At 53.7% G+C, this 11,254-nt stretch overlaps 1 protein-coding gene across 8 annotated transcripts; it reads right to left on the reverse strand.

The window, feature by feature from the left end:
• Positions 1-7: 7 nt before the first annotated feature.
• Positions 8-10,442, reverse strand: EXOC3L1 (exocyst complex component 3 like 1). 8 transcript variants are annotated; one of them, XM_062586720.1, is made up of 14 exons: positions 10,412-10,431; positions 10,033-10,186; positions 8,727-8,887; positions 7,260-7,479; positions 6,281-6,941; positions 5,991-6,108; positions 5,673-5,798; positions 5,293-5,393; positions 4,780-4,890; positions 4,488-4,617; positions 3,249-3,371; positions 2,633-2,788; positions 1,968-2,092; positions 8-1,360 (listed from the first exon to the last, which is right to left on the reverse strand). In XM_062586720.1, the coding sequence occupies exons 2-14, from the start codon at positions 10,073-10,075 to the stop codon at positions 1,114-1,116; spliced, it is 2,322 nt and encodes a 773-aa protein (XP_062442704.1). In that variant the 5' UTR covers positions 10,076-10,186; positions 10,412-10,431; the 3' UTR covers positions 8-1,113. The 8 variants fall into 8 exon arrangements, with proteins under 8 accessions (XP_062442704.1, XP_062442702.1, XP_062442706.1 ...); XM_062586718.1 differs by having other exon boundaries at positions 5,991-6,132; XM_062586722.1 differs by having other exon boundaries at positions 8-1,300; positions 10,412-10,430.
• Positions 10,443-11,254: the final 812 nt, after the last annotated feature.

An 11,254-nucleotide genomic window follows, 5' to 3' on the forward strand; every position in this document is an offset into this window, starting at 1 on the left:
TGGTGAGTGATTGGAGAGTTCAGCCCTTTATTTTACAGGACAAATGGCAGAGTAGGGCTGTACAGCCCATTCCAAGGGAGCAGAACACACAGACACTTTGCCTCTGACCTATGCATGGCAGCTGGGGAGAAGATGACCAAGGCATGTAAAGGACAGTGGAGAGCCAGAGCCTGGGGTGGTGCTGCCCTTTGTCGAGGACACTGGGATAGGAGGTTACTGGACAAACTAAATGCAACTTGGTTAATGATCTCAAAGAGCCTGGAGATATTGGACTCCAGTGCCCTCTTGAATACCAGAGAGGCCAGGGGCCAGGAGTTGAACAGGGGGCCAGGAACTCAAACAGTGCTGTCCCTTTGCACTGACAGGGATGGGGTTGGCTACACTACCCAGGGTGGTGGGACACCACTGTACCCCCTCCACTCTGGGGCTGTGAGCCACACTGGCTAACGCACCCCCCCCTTCCCTTCCCCAACCACCACCATTCCATGGCAGGCCCAGGCCAGGGCAACAGGGAAGGTAGCCCCAATCTCTAGGCTGAGCCAAGTGATACAGAACAGAAGCAGCCCTTACATGGCTAAAACGCTCCTGCAAGCCTGGGTCTAGCAGGGCTCCAGCTCATCCTTGAGCCAGAATAACAGAGTCAAAGGCCAGGACACTCTCTGCCACAGATGGCTGGCTGGATGCTCAGGGAAACCCAAAATCTCTGCAGCCTCATTGTCACTGTTCACCCTACCTGCGGTCTCTGTTGCTTTCCTCTGCTGCTTACCTTTCTCCTGCAACGATAGGCTAGCCCTGACCAGACCCAAATTACTGCCTCAGCAGGCCAGCGAAAGACCTATAGGTTGATCTTCTCCTGCTCTGGGTTTACTAGTGCTGGTGCTTGGTGGAGGGTTTTGGGGGGGGGGGGAGGGAAGGTTGTGGTGAAAGTAGGCTCAGTGAGGCAAGACTACCTGAGCAGGGCATATGTTCAAGTTGTTGTCAACCCAGGCCTGAGTGGTATGCATGGGAGGGTGCCACACGTCATCTCCATTGTGCCCTCCACACAGCTTCATAGATGTCCTGCTTTGTCCATATATCCAGAGAGGCAGGGGAGCAGGCTGGGGTGCCCCCACATCAAGCACACTTGCCCTTGCGAAGACAGAAGGGCAGCTCTGGTGCAGGGATCAGGATTATGCTGAAGATGGGCTGGTAGCTCTCAGGCAGGGCCTGGGGGTGCTGCGCCATCATTTCCAACACCATGTGTCGCACCTCCTTGGAGACATCACCCCGGAGATCCAGCAAGGTGGAGACATGCTCATCGCTGGGTAGAGCAGGAGGTGAGCCCAGGTGCAGCCAGCCCATGACACCATCCTTTGCAGGCCTGCATGCCATATGCTCTATCCTTGCAGCTCACCACCTGTAGCACTGGTGTTCCCCACTGCAAACCTCCCATGACCCAGGGAAACAGAGCTGAGGCTAGGGTAGAGCTGTCACTTCAAACAAGACAAACTGCAAACCTTGTGATTCTTGGTTTTGATATTTCATAGGTTTGGTCTGACTATGACATTTCCAATTTGGAGCTTTGTGACTTCTCACACATTTTTGTTTTGGTCACCAACATCCTGCAGTGACTGTGATCTGGAAACTCTTCTGCAAAATCAAACTGCTCCTCAAGCAGGATGCGCCCTTGAACCTCCATTCCCCTCCCAACACCCTGCTGGCTCTGAGCTGCATCCTGGATCCCAGCATGACATGCGAAGGTCACAGCAGAACTGTTTTTTCCTTTGCACCTTTGCCCTTGTAACTTTGCAAGAATCCCTCAAATTTTGACCATGGAAAAAGGAAACCTGAGGGGCAGGGGAAAAAAGCTCAGGTCTCTGCACACAGGACACTACAGGATAACCCTATGAAGTCCAGCCCAGACTTGGCTCCCCTGAGCAGAGTCATGTCTGTTCCATCTCATAGGACATTAGAGCTAGGCTTCCTACCTGACATCAGGGTACTTAGTGATGAAGCCTAGCACCTCCAGGCTGAGCAGTGCTGGGTCCTTGAGACAGATCAGCTCACGCAGGGCTAACACAGCCTCGAGGCTCTGCTGGCTCCTGTCCAGGCCCTGTGAAGGAGAGCAGGCTGTCTGAGAGGAGGCCACTATGGCAGCTAGAGCAGAGATGCAGCCTGGCCCTCAAGATGCTCACCCACACTGAGATGTAGCCCTTGCTTGTAGCTTGCCCCCCTCCTTCCCTGAAAGGATGCTTGTGCTGGTGTCTTCCGGCTTAGCAGTGTTCCAGCAGTCTGGGCTGGCTTGGCTCCCAGCACAGTGCCCCAGTCCAATATGAGATGAGGCTGTGCAGCCTCAGCAACCTGCACTGGCCAGGATGGCCTGCAGGTTCTTAATTCAGCCAGATTCTTTGCCTGCTCTGGCTGTACAGCCATGCCTTGCCAGTGGGCTGAGGTCCTCATTCTGTCTGCTGCAAGCTGGGTTGGGGTCAGGGTGAGTGAATAGGGAAGGGGAGAATAGGAGGGCAACGGAGGCAAGCTACGAGCTATTTGCTGAGCTGGGCACTGACCTCCCTAAGGGGCAGCCTCATGGCCTGTGCCATGCCCTCTGTAATGGTCCAACCCCGGTTCCCTGTCTCACTCAACTACTTCTCACCAGGCCATGGAAGAGCTCCTGCAGCTGTGTGGCATCTTGCAGCAAGCGGTTGCAGAGCTGGCTCCGCTCTTCCTCACTTTTGCACACCATCTTCTTTTGCATGAGTGCCCGCAGGTATTGGCTTGTCACCAGGCGCTCACTCTCCATCAGCAGGAGCTGGGCACCAGGGCAGGGGAGAGCCATTTGCTGTGGGCACCCTCAGCACTGGCCTGGGAGCCAGGGATGGGTTGGGAAAAAGCAGAGGGGAAGGAGACCGAATGCAATGCCAAGCAGTGGGGACAGCCTATTGGGAAGCCCCTTTGCCAGAGGGGCAAAGAGGCCAGCTGAGCTTGAGGGGAACCCTGAATGTCTCTATGTGATGGTGCCCTCTGGGCCACTCCAGAGGAGACACGCTCTTCAGAACATCCTGCAGTGACTGTGATCTGGAAACTCTTCTGCAAAATCAAACTGCTCCTCAAGCAGGATGTGCCCTTGAACCTCCATTCCCCTCCCAACACCCTGTTGGCTCTGAGCTGCATCCTGGATCCCAGCATGACACCCAACTGTCCCACATCCTTGCCCTACAGATGAGAAGCCACTTGGAGGATGTACGAGGGATGCCTTGTAGCAACTGTACCATGAAGATGGGTTTCCTGACGTGGGAGAAGTCCTTTGCATACTTGTCTATCACTTCGCATATGCTGCTGACCAACTGGGACCCAAAGAGCCACTTGCGAGAAGGCAACTGCATGCACAGGGGCTGAAAAAAGCACAAGCACAGTGTAAGGTGCCCTGCATTGCACTGCCCTTGCTGTAATTCCCAGTCAAGGGGCAGCATAACATCCCATAGTACCTGCCCTGCTGCTATCTTGCAGCCTGTCTGCTTTGCCTTGCAAAACCCCCAAGCCCATTGCTACAAGAGGATTCTGCCAGCCAAAAGTCAGCATCAAAATGTAGGAGTGGTCTAGACTGGGAACAGTATGGAAATACACTGGGGCCACCCTTCTCAAGCCACCTTGATGCCTGACAATCAGCATTTTGGGGGTTCATTTGGGTCTTGAGCTTTGTTGTTACTACTGGGCACCCCACTGTGGGTAGCAGTGGAGGCCTGGTGCAGTGAGCTTCTCCTTGCACATGTTTTTTGGCCTTCCCTGGTGGCTTTTTATTTTTAACTTTCCACTTATTTCCATTTTCCATGTGCAGATATAAAATTCAATTTTGACTGAGGACTTTGATCTCCTCTTCTCCTGCTGTCCTTTCAGGTTGCATTTGCCCTTTCCGTGCCTGGAGGCACACAGCTCTGCTAGGGCCACGGCAGTCTCCATGTTGCCCAAGAGTATTTCATCTTTTAGCTGCCCCTTTGTTTTCAGGGCACGCACCTTCCTGCGTTATTTTTTCCAGATTTCATCAAAAGATTTAGCCTCCAGGGAGGCTTAATTTGCTTAATTTGACTACGCTGGCAGGAAATGACTCGGGCAGTTGGCCTATATCCTCCATGTAGCCATTGCCTCTCTCCTGTTTGACTTTCTGCCATGAAACAGCCATAAAAACAAAAGAGAGGAAGCTCAGGTGGGCTGTGGCTCCCAGTCTCTGTCAGTTACTGGTTTTGGGGCCATTCGCTAGTGCCATAGTGACACAGCACCATACTGGCTGGCAGCAGACACCAGGTGAGCTGCCTGCAGTTTACCAGGGCCCAGGGAGCCAGGCCAGCAGAAACATATGCAGGATAATAGGGTACAGCCCAATGAGATAGGAAACATGGTAGATACCATGGGCAGGAACAGGCCCATGTCTGGGTGGGTTGCAGTGGTGTTGCTCCTGCTGAGGACAGGGCTGTCTCAGTCCTGTCTGCCTCTGGAGCTGCAGAGGCACATACCTGCAAGTCCAGGAGAAGCTCCTCCAGCAGCAGCTGGCAGGCTTTCCTCTGCGTCCTGTCTAGAGCAGCCCGGAGGGACACAGGGACTTCACTCAGGGCAGTATTGGGGTGCAAAGAGGGGACAGAGGAGCTAGGAGAGAGAGAAGAGAGGGACAGGCAGCCTGGGAAGCACAGTGGGGATACTGGCCCTGCAGGAAGCTTGGCAGGGGGCTCGGGAGGATATGGCCTCCCTGTAGGTAGTAGGGTTGTTCTGGGAGGCAGTCATAACGTGGTTTGAAGTGATGCATATTACCTGAGAGCAAGGTTGTTGTTGAGCACGGCAAGCAGATAGGGGATGTAGTACTTGGGTATGGTACGGTCCTTCTGGTGCTCCTTCCCACATTGCACTAGAGCTTCTCGTAGACTGCAACACAGCGAGGGAACCATGATGGGCAGAATCCCAAACATCTACCTACAAGTACCCGGACCCAGGATGCCCCTTCAGCCCTTGGAGGCACAAGCGCCTCTTGCAATTCTCCCGGCTTTTATGGTTCTTCCTAGGCCCTGCTACAGGCTAGAGACAGTACTGGACAGGGCAGGGTAGGGGAACGTATTTTGGACCTCTTGGGAGAGCAGGCCTCAGTGTCACCAGAGAGGCTTCTGGAACAGCAAGTTTCCAGAAGCTAATAGTCCTGAGAAGCTGACTGAGACAATTTGGACCACCACTAGACACCCTATGGCAGATCTCTGCCATCAGCCTGTGGTGGTAGGCTGTGGAGTCCTGGGGACTGTGAGAATGGTTAGGGCCATGAGAAGCTCCACTGACCGGCCCAGAAATGCCTCAAGCTCCTCCATAGCCATGCTGTAGACCTTTTGCTGCAGAGAGCCTGTGATCAGGGAGGCCACCCGGATATTCTCATTCAGCATCTGCAGAGGGAGAGGAGGGCAAGAGGGGGATCAGTGAGAGGCTGCGAGCCACAGCCTACTTTTTCAGGGGCTCTCAGCATGGCCCTGTCCCACCTGCAACTCAGGGAGCATTACACATCCATCCCTCTCTTGACGGCAGCTCAGGCTAGGGGAGAAGAGAGCCTGACTGCCTCTCAAAGCCACAGAAAGCATAATGCGGCCCTGGACAAGCCCTAGCACCAGGTCAATGCAGTAAGGGCACAAGATGGCTGGTGCCAACCTGCAGTGCCGGGGACCCACCTGCACAACAATGACAGGCAGGGCTGACTGGAAGAAGCCCTGGTGATCCGTCTCAGGTTCTTCCTCCCTGAACCACTCCTTGAACTCCACCTCCAGGGTTCTCTGCATCCACTCAAGCACGCTGGCCTGTGGGACAAACACCCACCACGGCCTGCCCAGGGAGTTCCTTCAGACTCAATACATAGCATAGCACCACATCACAGGCCTCAGGGGGCTTGTCCCACAGCTCAGGGGCTTATGCTGCTGTTGGAGCTGGCACAGTGGCCACGGTTGTTTCCCCCTACCCTGTCCATTGTACATGTTACTCTGCTCACTTACCTTCACTTTCACCACATATTTCCTCTCTGTCTGATCCACAAGTTCAGGAGAGATCAAGGGACCCAGAGCTGAAACATCCACTTCTGGGAGTAGGCCAGGGTGACTCATCATCTCTGGGCTGGATGACAGAAGTGGGACAGGGCTGGAAGGATCTGTGGTTTAGAGTAGTTCGTCCCTCTCCTTCTACCATCCTGGTGTTCCTCCCCAGCTCTTCTGGCCTGCCTGCGTGTCAGTGACACAACCCAGTTCCACTCACCTCCCCTGCTCACATGGCCAGGGTTGGCACTGACCTGTGATATACATGAAGCACCCACTCAAGGAGGAGAAAAAGTGCCTGTTTGTCCAGATCCTCTTGGAGAATGTCCTGGAGATGGCTGGTGAGGGCCTGGTGGTACATGGCAGTGCAGATGCTGAGGATGTTGTAGTGAGCTGGAACACACTGCACCATCAGGTCCTTCACCACATGCAGCTCAGTCACGACATCCCTCTGCAGTGCTGCCAGGTGTCTGGATAGCCCTGGGCCTGTGGTGTCCACACAGGCAGTGCGGAAGTGGGATCCTGTGATGGTCTCCTGAAGGATACAGTAAAACTTCTGCCTCCATCCCTTAGGGCGGCCAGGAGGCAGGAACGTGGCATCCAGGAGCAGAGTGTCATCTATTTTCTCCTCTCGCTCGATGATCCTTACAGCAGAGACAAAGAGGACTGGGTCCTCCTGCACCAGCTGAAGGCTGCGACCCACGATGCCCCACAGCTGCTTGGCCAGGCTCTCATTGAGCTCCTGCAGGCCACTGAAGTAGGACAGCACAGTGCCCTGGGCACTAGAGAGGCCACGGAGGTGCAGCTGGAAGAGGATGTCATCCCGGAGGTGCTCCAACATCATGAGCTCAGCATGGGCCTCCAGGAGGTGCTGCTCATGGAGCAGCTGTAGAGTATGGGAAAAAACTTCATGGACTGTGGGAGAGGGAGGAGAAATGACAAGATTGAGCACTGAGGGTAAAGGGGAATGGCACTGCAGTTGTGGGCATGGATTAGCAGGGAGATCCCAAGGGGAAGGGGCTGAGACTTGGGGCTCTGCAAAAACATTGCTGGGACAGGTCTTGGGGAGGCAGTGGCATCTCCATCCTCAGAGACTTTCCAGACACAACTGGATGTAGCCTGTGCAACCTGCTCTAACTTTAGCCAGCAGACCTGCATAAAGCACAGAGTTGCACTGGAGCACTCCCAAGTGCCTTCCAGTTGAAATCCCCACAGACTGGGCCAATACCTTACCCGAGAATAGCTGGGGCAACACCTTGACCACTGAGGCCAGTTGCACATGCTCTGCCATCAGTGCCCGCATCTGCTGTAAGATCTGGAAGTGGTCAGCACTGTCAAGTAGAGCCCACCGTGCAGCTCCCAGGTCCTGGCACACGTTCTGCACCTCCTTGGCCGCTGACCGCAGCTGCTCCAGCCCTGCACTCGCTCCCTCCAGGTAGGACTGGACAGTTGACTGGGGAGCAAAAGAGGATGAAGGGGCAGTGGGAAAGCTCTCAAAGGATGGAGGACTCACACTTCCTTTGTTCGAGTCCTGCCAGGCCTCTGCAGCACATGGTCTCCCACTCCCACAAGACTGCATCTACCTCTCTCATCACACCATCACATCTCCCACAATGTGCCTATCCCACAGCTCCTGCTCCTATCACATACACCTAGCCCCAGGAAATCTGCTCCAGCAACAGGAATGGCCATTTCACCTTCCCATTGGGTAAACTAAATCATATAGCAGGGTTGAGGCGCAGTGGCTGCTGTGCATGAGAGAAATCACTTTGGGGTTACCAACAGTGAGGTAATCAGTAATCAGACGTCTACTTTCAGCTTTAAAACAATACTTTGCTTCTGCAAAATATTTGCTGGCCACCCAGACAGACTAATGGTGTGAAACACCTCAGTGGCCACACAAATGTTCCTCCAAAATGTATTTCCATCTTTTCCGCCCTATAGTTGCACTGGTACATCTCCATGCCCTCTCTGCTCATTTAACCCCTGGCTTCTGATGTGAAGAAGCATTTTTATCCAGCATTGACAGAAATAAGTTGTTTTCTCTGAGGCTACATTATTTAAAATGAGTCTCCTCCTGGACAATTTCCCCATATTTGGAGCAGGATAAAGCACCTCCAAAATCAGGATAGCCAGAACAAGGTTAAGGCTGCTCAGACTACCTGAGCCTGAGGTCAGTCTTCCTTCAACTCATGTAAAAAGGGATCGTAGTTACCCTGACCATATATATGTGCACAGGGACCAGTCAAATCCCTTATTTCCGTATGTAGAAATACTGTTTCTCCTGTGAGGATCTGCAGGCAGGGACTGGGCAAGCTGGAACTCTTCATTGCCTTCCAGCCATGGGGAAGAGGAGCCCTTGGTGCTGGGATAGAGAAGCAATGGGGAGCACTGGCTCCTGCATATGGAATGCATTGAATACCTTTGGTATTTTGCTTTTAATTATGGACAGAGACATGGGAATCCCATTTTAACACTTCAACTGACCTCTAGGGTTAGGGTAGGGTGGTTTCTACCACATCTTTTCGCCTAAAAAATTGCATTTCTCTGACCAATAGCCAGCGTAAAGACAAGATTTTTCCAGAAGTGGAAAAAAGGATGATTTGATGCAGAAGACTAGGGATCCCATGCATGGGATCCCTGAATGAGGAGAGGGTAAAGCTGTAGATGTTCTTCAGGTGGGATGCGGCAAACACCCACCTTTAGCCGGGACTGAATGGAGTTGTTCCTCTGTGTTTCTCGGCTCCGGTACTGTCCAAGTGCCTCCAATTTCTCGGGGCGGTAAAAGACCCCTGAAGCCCATTTCAGAGCAGCTCCTCTCGCTAGCTTCTCAGCCTTCTCTGCTTCTGGCCATTCCTCATCTGGGGGTGAAGCCAGGGGTTAATGAGAGAAGAGTGCCTCTGCTTGTGGGGCAGGAAGGGCTCCCAAGGCCAGAGGCAGGAAACCAGCTACAAGCGGATGTTCTAGCACACACAGATATTGGAAGCCAGACAGCGTGGCAGCAAGCAGGCCCTTCCATGAGGGCCCTGAGAGAGGTCCCAGTGTCACAGGTTAGGGCCAACACAGCAGTCATGGCAGAAGACTACCCCAGGAAGCTACCAACACCCTGCCAGCTCAGGCTGTCACTGAGGCTGAGTGTGTCCTCTTGTCGGGTAGGGGCAGGATCTCCTACCACTTGGGAGGTCTTGGCAGGACAGAGTCCTCTGCAATGAGTCAGCAGAAGGAATGGAGGGGTGACTGCTTGCATAGTCTCTCTACATGAAGAAGTTAGAGGAGTTGATTTAGAGGGCCATCCTTGCTTAGGAAGCTGCATTGCTGAAGGCAGATCCAGGCTGAAACGAGGCCAGGAGGCTCCTGAACTTGTGGGTCTCCCAAAGGTAATGGCTACAGCTGTGCAGGACCACTGTGTCCTGCTTGGCCCTGGCACAGCTTATAAAGCCATGTCAAGGGCCATTTTTACAGCACTGGGGACTGAGAACTGGCACAGTCATCACATGCTCACCTCCATCCTCAGCACCTAGATTCATTGTTTTCTACTTTCCACAGAAGCTCTCCCAGCTCAGAACTCTCCACAGCCCCACAAGAACATCACCCAGTCCGAAGCCAGCATCTCACACTGCTGATAAGCCTGTTTGTACTGGGGTCATGGACTCTGGGGAAAAACAGTGGGTCTGGAGAAGAGCTGTGCAGTGAGTAGCACTTTCCACAGTAAGTGCTACAATGGTGGGCATCTCACCAGGAAGGAGGGGAGATCACCCTGCATAGCAAGGGATGATCACAGCCTGCTGCAGTTAGCACTGACAGGAAGCAGGGCTGGACTTCTGCCCACTCAAGGCAGAAGGTATTGGCCCTGGCATGGGGAAAAGGTCCATCAGATGGACAGACAGAGGCTGGTGGAGCACAGGCATCACTGAAAGCCCCTAGCCCTTGAAATGCACTGCCAGTGGTGGCATCCCTCCCCTGCCCAAGATGCCAGCTCCCTGGGGGACCGCGCTGTCCTCATTACCTTTGGGGCTCATGGTGTGCTCATCCTCGGCAGACATGCCCATCGTCTCAACGCTGCATGAGAGCTCCAGGGCGCAGGGCTGGGCTGTGTGGAGGAAGCCAGCAGCCGTTTCCTCAGCGAGCGCATGCACACTCCTCAGGGGCTCATTGTGTTCCTGCAGACAGGCTCAGGATGTCAGGAATGGGGCGGGGGAGCGGGGGGGGGGAGGGGGGAGAAGGCACCGTAGTCACTGCGGGTCTCAGGCTTTGCAAATAGAAATCATGTTCTGTGTGCCCTCTCCAGCCTAGCCTAGCCTAGCCTATCCCAGCCCATCCCAGCCCAGCCCACCTCACTCCCCCCTCCCAGTCTGGTTCATCCTGGGCATGCAGCCAACACAGACCTAGTGCTTGCCTTGTCGGGTGGCCTCACTCACAGCTGAATGTTGTAGCACAGGGCTGCAAAGCAGCTCAGGTGGCTTAAGGAAGGTGGTGGGTGTCCCTAATTGTTATCCAGTGCCCAAGGGAGTGCACCTGCCTGGGCAGTGTGAGTGGAGGCTGTATTCTCATTATGTTTTCTGTCTCTGTAGCAGGAGCATACCGGAAGTCTGTATGGTCAGGAAAAGGTCTGTATGTAACAGCTGCACTCAGAAATGAGAGCACAAGGAAGCCGGATGAACTGTTCCCATCCATGGTTGCTAAGGAGGGACTTGGAGATGTCCCCATGCCACAAAACACCTTTGCAGGGCTTGGGTGGAAGATTCACTTCCAATGCAAGGACCAGGACAAATTTCAGAGCACACAAATACAATACACCCAGGAGGTCTAAAGAGCCCAAGTATGAACTTGCTGAACTCTTAACTGTAGTGTGTACTTTTTACTTTGGTACCACAGGACTGGGAGGGGGTAAATGCACAGCCAGTTTTGAAAAAGAGCTCCAGGGATCCCAGACAATCTGCCCAGGGAAGATGGCTGCCCTACACATCTCTGGAAACAAAACTATCACCAGTAGCCTGGATAAAGACAGCCTGACAGAACTCGTCAGTGGGACTTTCAGGGGGAAAGGGGGAAAGGGTCAAATCTCAGCCATCCAAGGCATCATTTAAAGGCAGGGTATACGGCAGAGATACCTACTTCATAACCTACTGCAACTGCCAAACTAAATGTAACAGGCTCCTCAACAAAGGCTCCCAAAATGCCAAAGCTGCCATGAAGTTTGAGGGAAAGGCCTAATATCCAGCAGCAAA

The sequence above is a fragment of the Rhea pennata genome, chromosome 13 (genome assembly GCF_028389875.1).
Source record: "Rhea pennata isolate bPtePen1 chromosome 13, bPtePen1.pri, whole genome shotgun sequence".
Classification (NCBI taxonomy): domain Eukaryota; kingdom Metazoa; phylum Chordata; class Aves; order Rheiformes; family Rheidae; genus Rhea; species Rhea pennata.